Source organism: Ascaphus truei, chromosome 2 (assembly GCF_040206685.1).
Source record: "Ascaphus truei isolate aAscTru1 chromosome 2, aAscTru1.hap1, whole genome shotgun sequence".
Classification (NCBI taxonomy): domain Eukaryota; kingdom Metazoa; phylum Chordata; class Amphibia; order Anura; family Ascaphidae; genus Ascaphus; species Ascaphus truei.
This window is the reverse complement of record NC_134484.1, coordinates 420,267,498-420,283,684: the sequence shown is the minus strand read 5'-3', so window position 1 is coordinate 420,283,684 and position 16,187 is coordinate 420,267,498. Positions and strand designations below refer to the sequence as shown.

Sequence of the window (16,187 nt, the reverse complement as noted above, 5' to 3'; positions counted from 1 at the left end):
GTCGCTGCGGGCCGTCGCCGTGGCCAGTACTATAAGCGCAGCCAAAGTCTTACAGTACATTATATTCACTATGCTGTGAAGACATGGTCTTCAAGATGGGAAGAATTAAATTCCTTTGGTTTGAAGTGACAAAAATCTAAGCACAGGGAAGACATCTCACAGCATACTAAAGAGGAGCCAGGGTAACTTGGAGACAGTAGCCTTGGGCCCTTAGTCATAGGGTGGCATTACTACCAGCACTAGCACTACTGAGGCGGCAGGAGCCAGGGGTCTGAGGAGCTCCACTCTGAGACACGTGTGGGGATGCCGGTGTGGTATTCACGCAGGCAGTAGGACCCCGCGAGGTTGTTGGAGCCTGAGGCACAACTGACAGGCAGGAGTGCAGGGACTCCGGAGACCCCCTCCGGTTTTCAGGATGGGCTGGCTTAGTAGCACACACAGAGGTGTGCTAGAACCCCTGCAACACTATCCGAGCCAAAAATGCCAGTGGATCATGGGATAAGGCTCATTCAAACATCAATAGCATCTGGGGTAAGAGGAGGATCCTGGCTGCTAGGTCTCTCCTTGCTCAATTGGTTTTAACTACCCCCTCCCTAGGTAGCCCACAGGTGGGTGAGGCTGGGCCTGTGTCTCTGGGAAGCCCTTTAGGTATGGGAAGGACTTCATCTGGTGTATCAGGGTGGTTATTAGCCCTACCTGTGGGGCCAGCTGGGGAGATAAACACCAATGAGTGTGCCGCCATGACGCCTTTAGTGCCCACAGACGGTTTAGCCAAAAAGGTAAGTTAACTTAACTTAATTGGGTTTAGCAGTTAGGGAAGGGGGCTAAAGATAGGGGTATTAGGGTAAGGGATTAGATTTTAGGGAAGGGAATTGGAGTAAGGTGTTAAGATTTTTAGGGTAAGGGATTAGGGTAAGGGGTTTAGAATAAGGAGTTTAGGATAAGGGGCTTAGAGTAAAGGTCTTTTAGGGTATAGGGTAAGGTAAGGGGCATACCTTGGTGGAAAAATGGTCAGCAGAAAAGTTACCTTGCGGAGAAGTGAGTGGTGGCTAAATGCCAGCGGCGACTTGGTCGTGGTAAAACGGCCGCAACCACTTATCCTAGACACGATTGGGATGACAATCGCCAGAGGGGTGCCCTCTGGCTATGGATGTGGCAGTCAATCTCAGGTGTTCTGGTGGCTCTGGAGGGCTGGGGGGGGGGGCTACAGTGAGCCAAGGGGGCTTATCGTTGGCAATATCTCATGACTGGACTTGTGTTGCCTCCTTGGGTGGTGGCTGCATGGGTTGGGGCTCCTCAGTCAGGGGTGGTTAGCCCGGCCCCATGCCAAACCAGATGGAGGTGTTAGGGTTGGGGCCTCCTTGTCAGTTGAGGTGGTAGTCGTCAGCCTGCTATTTCAGAGGTTATGCAGAGGCTGGCAAGGACTCTGAAGACGTATGCTTCAAGGATGCTTTTACACGTGCCACCAGTAAAGATGGGCGAATCCGCCCAAATCCGTTTCCCGGATTTTCTCGCATTTCTCCAAAAATCAGTTTTGTGGTTTAAAATCTATGGACAGATTTGGGCATTTTTAATCCATGCAGATTCATAAAAATTCATAATTCATAAAAATTTGTAGAATCCAATTAGCGGTTTCAGCAATCCGCCAAGGGAATTCTGAATCTTCAGATTGAATACTACAAATCCATTCACGGCTTGCGGAATCCGGAGTGTATTTGTAATAAAAATAAAAAATCCACCAAACGTGAAACACACTTTCTGAGATTGATAAGCAGAACTCAGCGGAAAAAAGGAACCAGTCGATCCGCTGCGGATCCCAATCCACCCAAAAAATGTGACCATAAGCAGTCTACTGGGGATACATTTGGCAGCTGATGTTAAAGATAAAATATGGTTGGGAGTATGTAAAAATGTTGTCTTTAATGCCAGGTTATAGGGAAGTGCTAGCAAGTGCGGCTAAAAAAGAGGATGTCGAGAAACGTTTATTTCCCTGGATATTTGCCAATTGGCTTCAGGTATCCTCTAGTCTGGCTAATGTGATTGGCAAAAAATCCACTTAACTATGCTCAGCCCACTTCATGTACAAGGACATGATTGGTGTTGCTTACAGAAATCATAGCGGAATGGATTTGTGGCTCTATGATTAGCACTTTCGGCAGATGCATATGCATTTTGGGATGCAAAAGAAATGGATCAAGCTCATACCAACTGTGGCAGGACAGCCTTGCGGCAGGGTCAGTAAGACGCTAGATGCTGTGTTAAGTTTTAACTGTAGTGGTTTATTAACCACAAACAAATAAACATAATGGATACTGTTCCTTTAAATCATAATAAAACATAAGAAATTAACACATATTCCCTTTAGAGAAAGCTAACTACACCATAGCTTTTGCCCTAACTAACTGCATGGCCAGTTAAGCTGGTTCCCAAGCCAAAACATGCCCTGGCATATGGAACAAAGTAACACAGTCTCTGCACAGAACAATAAAGTGTTTTTTGCTTATCTGTCAGTCCTTGTCTTTATCCTGAGTGTAATTCCTAGCTGAACCCCGCAGGCCTGCTTCTTTCAGTTCTAGGGTCCAATACAGCCAGACTCTCCCCGACTGGGAGAAATTTCACTTCCCCTCTCTCTGGGGAGTAAAGCAGTCTCTCTGTATAGCAGCTTCCTGTGTCTTTTAAAACACTTGTTTCACTGAGGAGCCCAGTCCGTGATTAATCAGTTTCCAGCTGCTGCTCTCTCTCTCTCTGAAGAGATTAACGCTCTGTGGACTGGCTGCAGCGTCTCTTAATTCACTGTTCCAGCCTTCTGAGTCAGTGACTCTGTCACACAACGTAGGAGTCGGACACCTTTCTTGGTGTAACCAACAGCATGGGTCCACCAATTTACTGGCCAACAGTGGAAAGCGTAAATGCGTTAATGAAGGCCAATGCAGGTTTAGCAGTTGTCGATTCTGGCATGAGTGCTTATCTTGCAGTGGGGAACTCTACACTGCAACTTGCTTCTGCAAGGGCATGCTGCACTTGGACAGCCCTTCACAGCAGTCTGCTTTAAAGGGCAGTTACTCCAGTGAGCGTTGAAAGGATGGTGTCCTGGCTGGATCGCTACCAGAATATTTAGGCAGCCACCTGTTATAGGCTGGCTTTCAAGTGGAGTTATGGATTATGTTTGAAGACAATGTAGACTACTCGGAGGTAAGGAATTTTAAGTCAATTTGGGAGCATGGGGATGCGACAGAGAAAATTTTCAGAGAGATAGAGTTAGGTAGGAATTCAGGGCCCTTTTCTTCTCCCCCTATGCATGAGCTTAGAGTTTCTCTGTTAGGAATCGTTCCCAAGAAAAAGAAGGGGTCTTTCCGGTTGATCCAACACTTGTCTTACCCTGCCAAGCAGCTTTGCTCTGTGAGCTACAGTACGCTAGTTTTAATCAAACTTCTACCTTAGTGGATTGTTATGGGCAGGGACATGTTGGTAAGGGGCCTACCTGTAGTTAGGGACCAACCAATGTAATAGTCAGCACTGCAGATAGGAGCTAGGCATTTTTATTTTGTTGCTCTATGCTGAAAGTAAGAGGTTTTGTGTTTGTTATGATATGCTGAAAATACAGTAAGCTCTTTTTAAAATTCCACCTTTTTGAGGCTGAATAAAAGCCTATATTCGGACCACCCACGTGTCTTTGCAGCCTTACTGCAACACTAACATTGACCTACTGTAAAGGTATAGATAACTCACAATCCCATTTGCATCAGGATAAACTATTCCATTTGACAGCAACAGCCTGAAAGAAAAAAAATCTTGCCTTCTTAGACCTTAATACATCAAAGATACCAAAATTGAGGTTTTATCGCAAAAAAATATATGCAATATATGCAATATTTGTAGTCAAATTAATGAACCTGTTCCTGCAAAATGAGTAAATACAATTTTACTCAGTTTGATGCTAGTCATCTAAATACGATACCTGGTGATATATAGTAGTACTGCTGAATTATACAACTAATTGTGGTTGCCTCCCCCAAGCTGACATAAGGCCTATCTTGCTTATGTATGTAAGGAACATTATATACATAGGCAATAAAATCTAAACCAACCTAGAATAGGTAATACAAATGTAGAACATGAACATTGTACAAGATATTAACCTCTTCGTGGCCCAAGTGGTTCCTATGACTAGTGTACCACTAAGTGCTACAAATGGATTAATATGTCTTAAGACTACACTACCTACCCTCTTGGCTACCTAACAAATCTAGTAAGGCACTGCATCGTAAAGCAAACAAGGGGTTAACCCCTACAACCCCCATCAATTCTCCCCGGGACACCTATGTCCAACAACTCTTTCCTCCCTTCCTCTTCCCCTGGTTGGCAAAACCAATGGCACCAATCACATGCTATAGCAAACAATCTGATTTCTTGCTGTAACATGTGACACTTTTACATGTGCTCTGCGATGGCACTAGCCCCTATAAAATGCCACGTATTTCTCAGAAACACACAAGTGAGACTACACATGCAGTCTCCTTGAGAGGGCCTAAGTAGCCCTACTCACACTCAATGATGTAATTGAACAACTTATATGGTACAAACAAACAAATGGGGGCGCAAAAAAGAGAGAGAAAATGAATCATTAAATGTTCTTGATTCATTTTCTCTCTCTTTTTTGCACCCCCATTTGTTTGTTTGTCTATGTTTGAGCCTTCTCTAGCCCCGCTGATCACGGGAGACGTGGAGCAGCACCAAGAGGGATTTGGGAGAAAATACCTTGGACGGCCAGCACGCATTTACTATTGCACTTATATGGTACACAAGTTATTTTTGTTGTTAACATATATATATGTAATTTTATTTAATATGAATGTTGTTTTAATGTTTTATTTGATGTTTTGGTTGTGTTTTATACTGGCCAAAAGCTCTATTACTCATTAAAAGAGAAAAAAGGGCTACTGGCCAATTGCCATTGCTATAGAGGGGTGTGTGTGTGTGTGGGGGGGGGGAGGGTAAGTTGTTGGGGGGATGGGTTCTTGCGTGGTAGGTGTGCTGGAGAGGGAGGTCAGGCCCCTGGGGGGAGGGAGACGGTATAGGTTAACCCTTTGCTTCCCTTAGTGTTTAGTACAGCATTGCCTTACCTGTCTCTAGGGTAGTCAAGGGGGTAGGTACTGTAGTATTATGAATATATTAACCCCTTCTGTATGTGTCATACATTGGTAGCAACAGGCATCTAATTGTTAATGTATCTTTTGTCATAGGATTTGTAATAACTTTGTTTACATAACCCTATGGTAGACGTATATAATTCCCTTGCCCTACTGCATTGCTAGCCATAATTAACTCCTAAAGTATTTATCGGTGGAGTTAATATTCGCAATGTTGATGGCCATTACATCACGGTAAAATCATCCAATATTTTATTTCACCAGGTGTGATATAAACTCTGGTTTAACTGAGTTTTATGTATCTACAGTAGGCCTTAGTGCTTACTAAAATGTCAAATCCAAATAACCACAGGATATTAGTCTCGATCTTACAAATAAAACAAAAAATAACTATTACAAACTAATTATAGCAATACGCTAAAACCTTTGGTCTTTCACTTCTTTTCATATACATCATTTTGACAAAATTGAATCCAAGAAAACCTTCATTCAGTAGAATGAAAACAATCTGGCTTTCTCTAGTTCAAGACACGGTGCTTGATTTCATTCAAGTTGTATGTTCCTGTTAATGATTTTGTCTGTTTAAGAAAGCTATTAAAAGTCTATAACATTTACATAATGGATAAAATCTCATAGAATTTGAAGTGAATTCTTCTGCTAAAATAACACAGAGGAACTCAACAGATGCCTCAAAGTTATATTAGGAATACATTATACATTAAACCAGGCTTGTATGCTGAATTAAGGCATATGATGTTATTAAATACAAAGGATTCTACAAAGTAAAGTAAAAGGTTTTATTAACTTTCACTTATATCCCTTGAGGCTGGCTAAATTAAAGCAATGCACCATTGCACTGAATATGCAAAAGTAGTTTCATCTTGAAGTGTGAAATCAGATAATGGATATGTAAGAAAAGCGATTTAAGCACTATGTGAGCAATGTATGTAAAACTTTTCTGATTTAAGAAATTGATTATATTGTCTGTAAACCTTGGACAAAACAACAATTATTTTAAGATAATAAAAGCAAAGTAAGAACTTAAAATGTTTGCAGGTCTGAAATAAACAAGTTACTGTTTGATGTGACCATCACTAGGGATGCTTAGTAATATAAGTATACTGTAAGTGTGAAGACCTTATGATGCTAAGAAAGTGCCAGAGAAAGAAGATGAGAGAAATTTCTGACACTTCGACAAGAAAGCCATTGACATTGAATCAAGATGGAATTCAAATACAAAGATAATTCACCGGGGTAATTTCCCAAAAATGTATCCCAGGCAAATGCATACAACAAAAGCACTGTCTCACACAAGTCACATTTCTAAGCGCATACTGAAGTGTGCAAACATAAAGTTTAGACATCTGTATATTAGAGTGATGTCAGTTCTTCCAGTGGGAATGAATCCCAAACATGTTGGCGCTCACAAGCGCTTAAAGTAGAGAAGAATATCAATTTATTAAATTAAAATTATCTTTTTATTTCATAAATTGATATTCTTCTTTACTTAAAGATCTTGTGAGTGCCAACATGTTTGTGATTCATTCCAAACATGGATCCCCCCGGACTTCGTTGGTTGTGCACCCGTGGCAGTGTATACCGTGGTAGTCCAAGGATATTTGGCTTCTTCCAGTTCAGCGCTCCTCAAGCAGTTTCATTTTCACATTGAAAATAAACTTGTCACCAACTCCCTAATAAATATTCTTAATAAAATATTTGCATATGTAAAACACTCACTAGTACTGCAATGATGTGGAAAACAGAATACATATGGACTGCTATTATTAATATTACTCTTCAATAAATATCAAACTGAAAAAAAGAACAACTGTTCCACAAAGTAGGAATGACTATCCTACAAAATACAAAAACACATAAATTGTGTAATTCCTTACCTAGTAATTCCACTATTAAAGGTTTTATTTGTACTAGTGTACCTTTTTCATTGTGCAGGTGCCTATAATGTACTGGTATTGTAGAGCAATGTGTGTGATGGAAGGTTGATTAAGCCCCACGCTGCTACCCCTGAGCCAAGCACCACTCAGAGAGCAATTAATTTACCTAATCAGTGAGCCCCCTCTGTGTGCCGGCTCCAGAGCTCGCGCCCCCCGCCCCCCCCCCCAGTGACCTGGCGTCAAATGACGCCGGGTGTCATGTGACCCCGCAGCATCATTTGACTCACATTTCCATGACGATGCGTCACGTCACTTGACCCTGTGGCGCCAGAAAAATCCTGCGCAGCCCTGATGTAAGTAATACAATCCTCAAATAATCTTGTGTAGCAGGGTATTCCTCCTGGCCACTGGGGGCGTTTACACAGTCCCTCAGGCTAACTCTGAAGAGGCAGGGATGAAATAAAATAAACTCTATGTCCTTGAACTCTGACACTGAGCAGGGAACTACAATAGAATATCAGCTTTGTGACTAAGCCCCAAAAGTGTTATGTAGAGGGAGTTTTATAAGGCTCTGTGTATTGTGTCCCTTGCCAGTTTCTTGAACTGTTCTTATTCATGATGTGCTAGGACTGTCCTGGGAGCTACTGTAGTAAGGCACCTTGGACTAGGCCAGTCTTTACCCCTAGGCCCCAGATAGTTCCCCCTCACTGTAGAGACGTGTGCAGGGCTGGCCCTAGGTATAAGTAGCTCCTGATAGTGAGGGAGCACAGCGAATCAGACCGAAGTATAGAGGGAGGCTTCCCCCTGTGGCCTGAGGATCAGCGATCACCCTGACCCTGAGGTGTGAGGGGCTTGTGTGGGAGACCCCGCAGCGTGGGATTCTGCTGCTATTTTGCCCTTGCTGGGAAATGTGGCCTGGCTGGATCCCAAGCCAGGAAGGTATTGTGCACCAACGAAATGGGTGAGGGTAGCTCTGTCCTCACATACAGTGGGAGGGATTGCTCATGGGACACTGGGCTATAGGTGCCCGAGCAACCTAGGTACTATTGGGGTTGGCTACCCCAGGACTATTACTGGACAGTTATTGTGTTTTATTGTATTGTTGTGTTGCATATGTGTTTCTCTTGCTAGACTGTAGGACCACAGTAAAGACGTATTGCTTAAGCCTCCTGTACACCTAACAGGTAGCACCATAGCGCATAACGCCTGCATTTCCTTTGGGGGTAGAGAACGGGTGTTACACTTTATTTTTTTCTTTCATCAAAGCCATGTACTTATTTAAGTTTCTAGTAAGAATAGGCAGGTTCACTGGTTCGAAATCCGAACGTCGGGTTCTGCGTTGATTCGAAAATGCTAGTCAAACTTTTAAATAAACTTATGAGCGAAATTCATACCAAAAGTTTATACTCAGATTTTTTTTTTAAAGGGTTTTTGTTTCTTATTAAGAAACCAAGCAAAGTTTTAAGTTGAAAAAAGGTTTCGGCTTATTTTGAGGTTTTTTTCCACATTTATGTTAAATCCAAAATCAATAGGGTTCTAGAAAAACGAAAACACCATTTTCTTTGGAGTCAAAGTACCAAGTATAGAACAAACATTTACACTTCCTTTCCTCAGCCAAAGAGTTGACACAAAATTGTTATGAAATTAGGGAAGTGCGGATATCGTACAACGAGATGGACCGACAGTATGTCTAACTGGGCAAATATACAAACATACTGTATTTTTGTACAAGCAAAAACAGTGTATTTTACCTTCTCATGATACTTTGGTGGAAAATGTTATGGTGTTTTATTAATATTAGTCTTAACTCGTCATATTATCATGACATGACACTCTAAGAATTACAAACTCTTTTCTCTACGCATCCCAGCTACTGTACCCATTGGGATTAGACATGGCAAATATTACGTAAGAATATATTCTAATAGTGGCCTCTGCCATTTAGAGTTGCTGACTTTGCTGATGCTTGCAACTGATCAAGCCCCACAGCACAAATTCACCATCATAAACTGTTACACAAGTAGGTACTGTACACTGGTGCAATTGAAATGGTGGTGCTATACAGTATGCTGATGTTAGAGAAGTCGCTATATACCACATTATTAGAATTGCAGTGTTAAAATAATCATGAAGCACATGGGAAGTTTACTATGTACAGAAGGGCGAAATTTATGTAAAAATAAATACATTTTACAAACGTAAATAGATGGTGCCAGTTACATGTGACCCGAAGATCTTTCCGATAATACATTTTACATTAATGTTAACTAAAGCATACAGTATATGGTTTTACCATCACGATGTACTTCAAAGTAACTTATTTTAAGATCTACTGTACATTACATCAGAAAAAAAAGCAAACCTCTTTACCTTTGCCTTGCGAAAATGGTAGACTACCAGCATGCTTATAAAGTCCAGCAGCATACAGAACGCTTGGAATGAGATGATAGCAATCCGTAAATACTTGTCCTCCTGTGCATAGCAGGGAGTATCATCTGTACAGTAAGAACATCCTTCCCTGCAGGGTAGACACTTATATTCTTCCTCAGACATCTCTCCTCTTGAAAAATGATTATCCATATTCTGTCCTAAAGGAATCAAAGAGAAAACATACATATCAATAAAAAAAAAACTCATATCTGATTTTTATTTTTCTATTGTGTAGTAATTATTTTTGCTCAAACCATAATAACAAATAAACACAACTGGAATTCTGTGATTACCATGTTTAATGCACTTTGTCTGTCTACACATTCTATTTGTACAGTATGATCAACAGCTGTTGTGTGATGATGGTACTCCTGTTCTATACTAAAATAACTTAAATGAAAACTGTTTTATAAAGTGGCAGTCGATTTAAATACTATCAACTGTAAACCACAAGATTGTACTGCTACCATTGTAGCATTAAAACAAATAATTTGAGTGACCACACACAGTATGTACCTCCTGTTTGTCATGTTATTTTCTAATTCAATTAAAATGTCACATGCTGCTGTTGTAAAATAGAAATTCTGTGATCAGTCAAAATAGTGAATGCCTAAGATGGTGGTTTTGAGAAAAGGGCTTTGTTTTTTTTCAATAAAATAAATACTGCCAACTCCTTAATGACTATTCTTAAATTCTATGAAAATGTTAAAAGTTTACAGTTAAGAGTAATCCAATTATGTGGAAAACAAAATATGTATGGACTGCTACTGTATTTTGAATATTAAGATTTAGTAAATATTAAATGGCAAATAATGGAGCAACCCTACAGCGAAGTGGGAACGATTATCATGAAAATATAAAACACATCCATTTTGTTATTCCTTACCTAATCATTCCACTATTCCATGTTTTATTTGTACCGATGTACCTCATTTTATTGTGCTGGTGTCTGTATTAAAGAGTAATTTGTTTGTGACAGGAGGCAGCAGGCTCAAAGGGTTGAGCCCCAACTTGCTGCCACCACCCATCAGCCCAGCCACGCCTTGTTAGTTGTCTTATTGTATTGTGGAATGCTTGCTAGACACTTTATGCAGTACAGTGTAGTATAGCCCTTCTCCTTCCTTATTATAGTTTGCTGGGTCACTTTCTTTTGTCAAGCACTTTACTGCTGTGAACTATGTCCCCTTTGTTTGAAATGTATAGCTCTTCCCTGACTTTTTATGATACTAGCCTGTATTGCATTGTGCTGCATATTTATGCTTGATCTTGATGGAGGGAGGTGGCAGGTTCATTCCTTGTCCCTCTCCCAGGAGGGATCCCAGGGAAGCTGACCTCTACCACGCTCACTACCAACCAATTGGCCACCTTCATCCCCACTCCTGCAGACTAAGGAGGGAGGATTGGAAAACCACTGCTGGCCCGCACTGCAGCTAGGCAGGCATAGCTCCATGTTTCTTTTGGTGCGCTCTGTGCTTCTTTGTCCATGCATCCCAGTGATCCCGAACGCAGGCTCTGATGGTACTGGAGCCGCTGTATGAGGCTGCTGCAATGCATTCTGACGTTCCTGTTCTCTGCAAGCTCCCTTTTTTTTTTTTTGATCACAGGAAACTTGGAGCACTGCTTACATCCATAAGAAAAACAATGGCAAATAGAGTGTGCAGTCCATATAAAGAATGATTTAATGGGTACTCAGGCAACAACTACATAACGGAGCCCAGGGGCCCCCACCAACGCGTTTCGAGCTTCCGCTCTTTCTCATGGTGCATCCCTTTTATTTAACCCTTCCTTTTATTTTGCTGCTGAGCTGTCTGTAGATTAACCTGTTGTGTACTGTACCTTTTCTTATTAAACCTATTTGTTTAATAACGTTCTTGCCTTGTGTATTGCTAGCTCACATGCTTAGTAACTCTACCCACCAAGGTGATTCTATTGATCTATTTTTGTTTTGTGTTTTAGTGTGCTTTTGGGGGCAGTGTGGCTTTTGAGTTGACCCAGGAACCCCCCCAGTATATTTTTGTATGTCATTCTAGATCTTTTGGAAAGTTGTGAGGTTCTCCATAACGGATGTGGTATCCAAGTGTAGAAGAGCAGGCGCTTCTGCAGACAGCATAGATCTGGGTGGTCCTCTTCGGGAAAACTAGTAAGCACTCCCAAGTAGATATTTTTGGGCACATTTCATCACAGCAAGGGAGGAATTTCCTTGTGGTCAGAGGACCAAGGTGCTGGTGAAGTGTTTGTAAAGACTTGTTATTCTAGTGACTTGTAGCTTGGGCACCGGTGGTCATGCCCTTCCGTAATGGTGTTTCAACCATTACAGTATCTAAGAGCACTTAAGAACAACATATGCATTTTAATGTCTGCCAATAAACTACTCTGTAAAAGATGATGAAAATGAAAGTTCCTGCTTACATTAAGACTTAAATATCAAACCTTAAGGTCTCCCACCATACAGATGGCTTCACTGCTCCTTAGCCCCAAGGTTATCTGTATTAAATCTCCTTTCATCTCTCCAACCCTCACTGGGGCTTCTCCTGTGAGGATCACTTTCCCTCCTCAACTGAGCAGTTATGGGATAGCCAAACCCTTGCTCCCCTGATGATTCTCGGAATGAACATCCATCCTTCCTGAAGGGCCTTCACCCCTTTCCATCCAATCCATAATGAAAACATCCTTCTCATCCATTGGTCCTGGGGCAAACTTTTGTCACCACCTCAGCCCTTTTCCTCCTGGCTTGCCTCTTCCACTTGACGTGACTGTATCCCTGATTTGCACCCACCAGGCATCACCCCAAAACTTCCTCCTCAACTTGCCCGCTTTTCAGTGTCTGCGGTAAACTTTGAAGGGGTCTAGACTTTTGTTACTCTAGAATGAACCCCTTACAATCTCTTCCTAGATCCTCTTCCCCTCTGACACAGACCTTCCTTCTCCAAGCAGTCCAGAATGTCCTCCAAATCACCCTGCATCCTCAGGCCCTCCTGACTCAGATCAAGCCTCTGCAAAGGCTCCTGCCTTTCTGTGATGTTCACTGGAGCTTACGTCTGGGCTCCCTGCCTTGTGGGGCTATCTTGTGTCCTATATTGCCTTGACTACCAAAGCTCAGCCCCTTTCATCTGGGCCGTAAGCCAGCCTGCGCCATGCCTTTGTGTTGGTTCTCTGAATTGCAGCAACATCCAATCGATCTCTTGCTGCTCCACCGCCGCAATGCTGCCTTTCTCCTGTATTTTGCAGGTAAGCAGAACTCTCCTCCCTTAAATACCCTAAAGCCGGCCCTCTTTTAACCCTAACATGACCAGCGGGCTAGCCGTCCCTCTCATCATGTCGACTCCCTCACAAGGGCTCAGGAGTTTCTTTCTATAAATCTGGAATAGGTTGGGTGAAACTTGTATTGCAATAATTTTGTATTATAACTCAAAAGGGACAGATCTTGCAATACACGCATGACAATTATGTTATGGTCATATGAAAAAAAACCTACATATGTTATAATCCGACAAACATTTAGAGAAAAACATATCAAAACCCCAAAACGTGTGGAATAAATTTACCTCTCACTTTCATTAAATTGCATCCAAAAGGCTGCAATACAATGTCTGTCACTCTTGGAAATGCTTAAGGGGTTAATTTTTTTAAAATAATAATAGCATGTTCCTGTATAGCGCTGCTAGTTTTACAGAGACATTTTGCAGGCACAGGTCCCTGCCCTGTAGAGCTTACAATCTATGTTTTTGGTGCCTGAGGCACAGGGAGATAAAGTGACTTGCCCAAGGTCGCATGGAATTGAACCAGGTTCCTCTGCTTCAAACTCTGTGTCAGTCAGTGTCTTTACTCACTGAGCCACTCCCTCTCCCCTCAGTTCTTTTCACCATTAAGTACCTTTTTATTTAATATATTGTGTAACAGATCTCCCCAAATCCTGTTTCTCTGGAATTAGAGACAATTAATATCACACAAGTAGTGATGATCACAATATTTTTTTTTTTTAAACAGTAAAATATACCAGGCTCCTCCAACAAAAAAACCCATCCCATATTGCTTTAAAAGCAGAAATTGAAAGCAATCTCTTTATCCTGTGCCATCATTTTTGTTTATTTACAAGCCAAATATGACTAAAATAGGTTTGTTTTTATAGGGTCCCAGAGTACAGCAGATAACAAATCAAAGGGCTGAACCTCCTTAAGTGATTATATAATTATAAAGTTGCTCACCACTGGGAATTTACCATCTAACCCTGACAAGAAGTTCTGCATTATTAATGCCATTTTTTTTTTTTGCTCCACCGAAAAAGCACTTACTTTGAAAGCCATTCACCGAAAAGATGTCAGGATGATAGAATCCAGCTTTGCAAATGCATTTGTAGGCTCCAAGAACAAATCCAAGACCCTTAATTGGTATACACTGAAATAAAGAAAACAGGCAATGTAACGTATGTACCGTAACCTCAATAACTGCTCTCTTGTATGCAACGGCACTGTATTCTTGCATATAAAACTCATACACATTTGCGTGATTTGTAGAAGCCTAATATGATAGTCATTCAAGGAGCACATCTAGTGCATCTCATGCAATGAAAATATTAATCAAATAATGATCTACCCATAAACCTCAATTATCCTAGCTACTCTCTATGGTGTGATATGAGTGTGCGCTGAGCACAACCTGCCTTTCCTTCCCTTCTAATTTTATGGCGGAAGACCAAATACAGGATCATGTCATCATGTGGGTATAGATATGCAATTCAAATCTCCGGAAGAACATACATACATGGGAAATGGTGCAGAGAACTGCTACTAAAATGATGTATGGTCTACAGGTGGGGGGTGTGTGATTTTCTGGGGGTGGCGGCTGTGGCTGTTACAGAGGCCCCGGGCTTCCCCGAAAGCACTTAAAATAAATGCCTGGGATCGCATGAGGCCTCTGTAACTTTTACTCACTTTCCCGTCCAGCGACACTTCTCCATGGCAACCCGGCGTCTAATGACCCCGCAACGTAATTTGACGCCAGAGGGAAGAGGAGACAGTGGGGCGTGAGTCAGATAGGAGAGGAGACAGGGGAGCACGTAGGAAAATGTGCGCACCCTTGGTCTACAGCACAAAATGTATCAAGAAATACTAAGGACCTTAATATGTACATCTTAGAAGAGAAAGGGGATGGGGAGAATATGATTGAAATTGTAACATATGTAAAGGGTTTCAACATAGTACAGGAGGGAAGCATACTATATTTGAGAAAAGCAAGTACTGGTACAACAAATCATGCTCTGTTTCACATTCTACTGCATGTTTCACACAATCAAGTTATGGTAGAAAAAACGTATCAGAAATCATCAATCATAAAGCAAGATATATACAGTAATGCTCAAAAGTGAATTCACACATCTTTCACAAGTTGCACATCAGTCTTGTAAATGTTATAGGGGAGCCCTATTTATTAATTTGTGTAATTGGTGTACATTTTTACTATTGCAATGCGCTTCCAAGCTATATATTTTAATGGCATTATCACCATATTCACTTACTTATTAAAAAATGTTGTTAATAAAATACACAATTGCATAGAGCTATACAGTCATAATTACAAAAATAGTGTACTATTTCACCATGTAACATATCAGCAGATTATATAGGACTGTAAATCTATAAATTTAACCAGAGTTTGTTGTCTCTTGTTCTCTCTCTCCTCTAGCCTTTCAATAATCTTTTTTAAAAACATTTAATTTAACTATTTAAACATTTAACATGCGAAGGGAGGAGGAGGAGAACAGTCCCCTCTGACTTGTATTCCTCCATACAACATGTGGAGAGATACCTGGTAAATATGACAATTTAAATCATTTGAATATATTATACATATAAATTAGGATATCTCAGGTCCCCATCCTCCTCCACCACCCTCCCTTTTTTTTCCTTCAGGGTTTAGATTAATCACCTGATGTACCTGCATGATTAATATGCTAATGACTATGCAAAGTATATTTAAATGATTCCCATCCCACACTACCTAAAAGGATTTCCATACCAAATATATAGAGTTGGTAAGCACCTCCCTCTCTCTCCCGCCTCTCCCACCATCCCTTTATAGCTACATCAACATTTTATGCTAAGAGAAGATAAATAAATGGGAAAATACATTAACAAATGTATAGTTTTCCTTGGTAAGATACAATCGCCCTCAAAATGAAAGCTTTGTTTATTCCTATGAAAAAATATATTATGTTTTTATTTTGACTGGACCCCCAGTATTTCTATTTTGTTTAGATATGTATTGTCATCCCCTTTATCTGCTAACGATGGTCTCATAATTACTTTACACATATAGTGCAAAGTAAAAATATTAGGGAATGACAATTTACTTGCCGATTATCAGGGCCACAAACAGTTTTACTAAAACAATATTAGAGAAGATTGTGAAAGCTTTCAAAATATTAACAACATTGTAATATAAAAAAATAATAATAAAATAAGCTTATTTGATGTTCTCTTTTTTTTAAGGCACCTACATTCAGTTGATTAAACTCATCACTGCCATTAATTCACCTTAGTCCAAAGATGGGTTATTCCATAAGTAGAGTATTCAATTTAGCTTACATAAAAAAATGTAAATGTCCTACCAATTTGATGGATTGTGTTTAGTAAATATAATCTTTCAAGTAAGTGGCTTTTTGAAAATTAAGAACTTTTAAAACTTTTGTAATTGGTACTGTCAACAAAACTAC

At 40.7% G+C, this 16,187-nt stretch overlaps 1 protein-coding gene across 1 annotated transcript in view; it reads right to left on the bottom strand.

Annotated features, from left to right (window-relative positions):
• Nucleotides 1-16,187, bottom strand: part of GPR158 (G protein-coupled receptor 158) — a 349,303-nt gene that overhangs the window by 163,289 nt on the left and 169,827 nt on the right. The window contains exons 3-4 of the mRNA XM_075587610.1: nt 13,768-13,870; nt 9,416-9,633 (exon numbers count right to left, since the gene is read on the bottom strand). Of these exons, the coding sequence (XP_075443725.1) occupies nt 9,416-9,633; nt 13,768-13,870 (321 nt within the window). The remainder of the gene's footprint in view (nt 1-9,415; nt 9,634-13,767; nt 13,871-16,187) is intronic.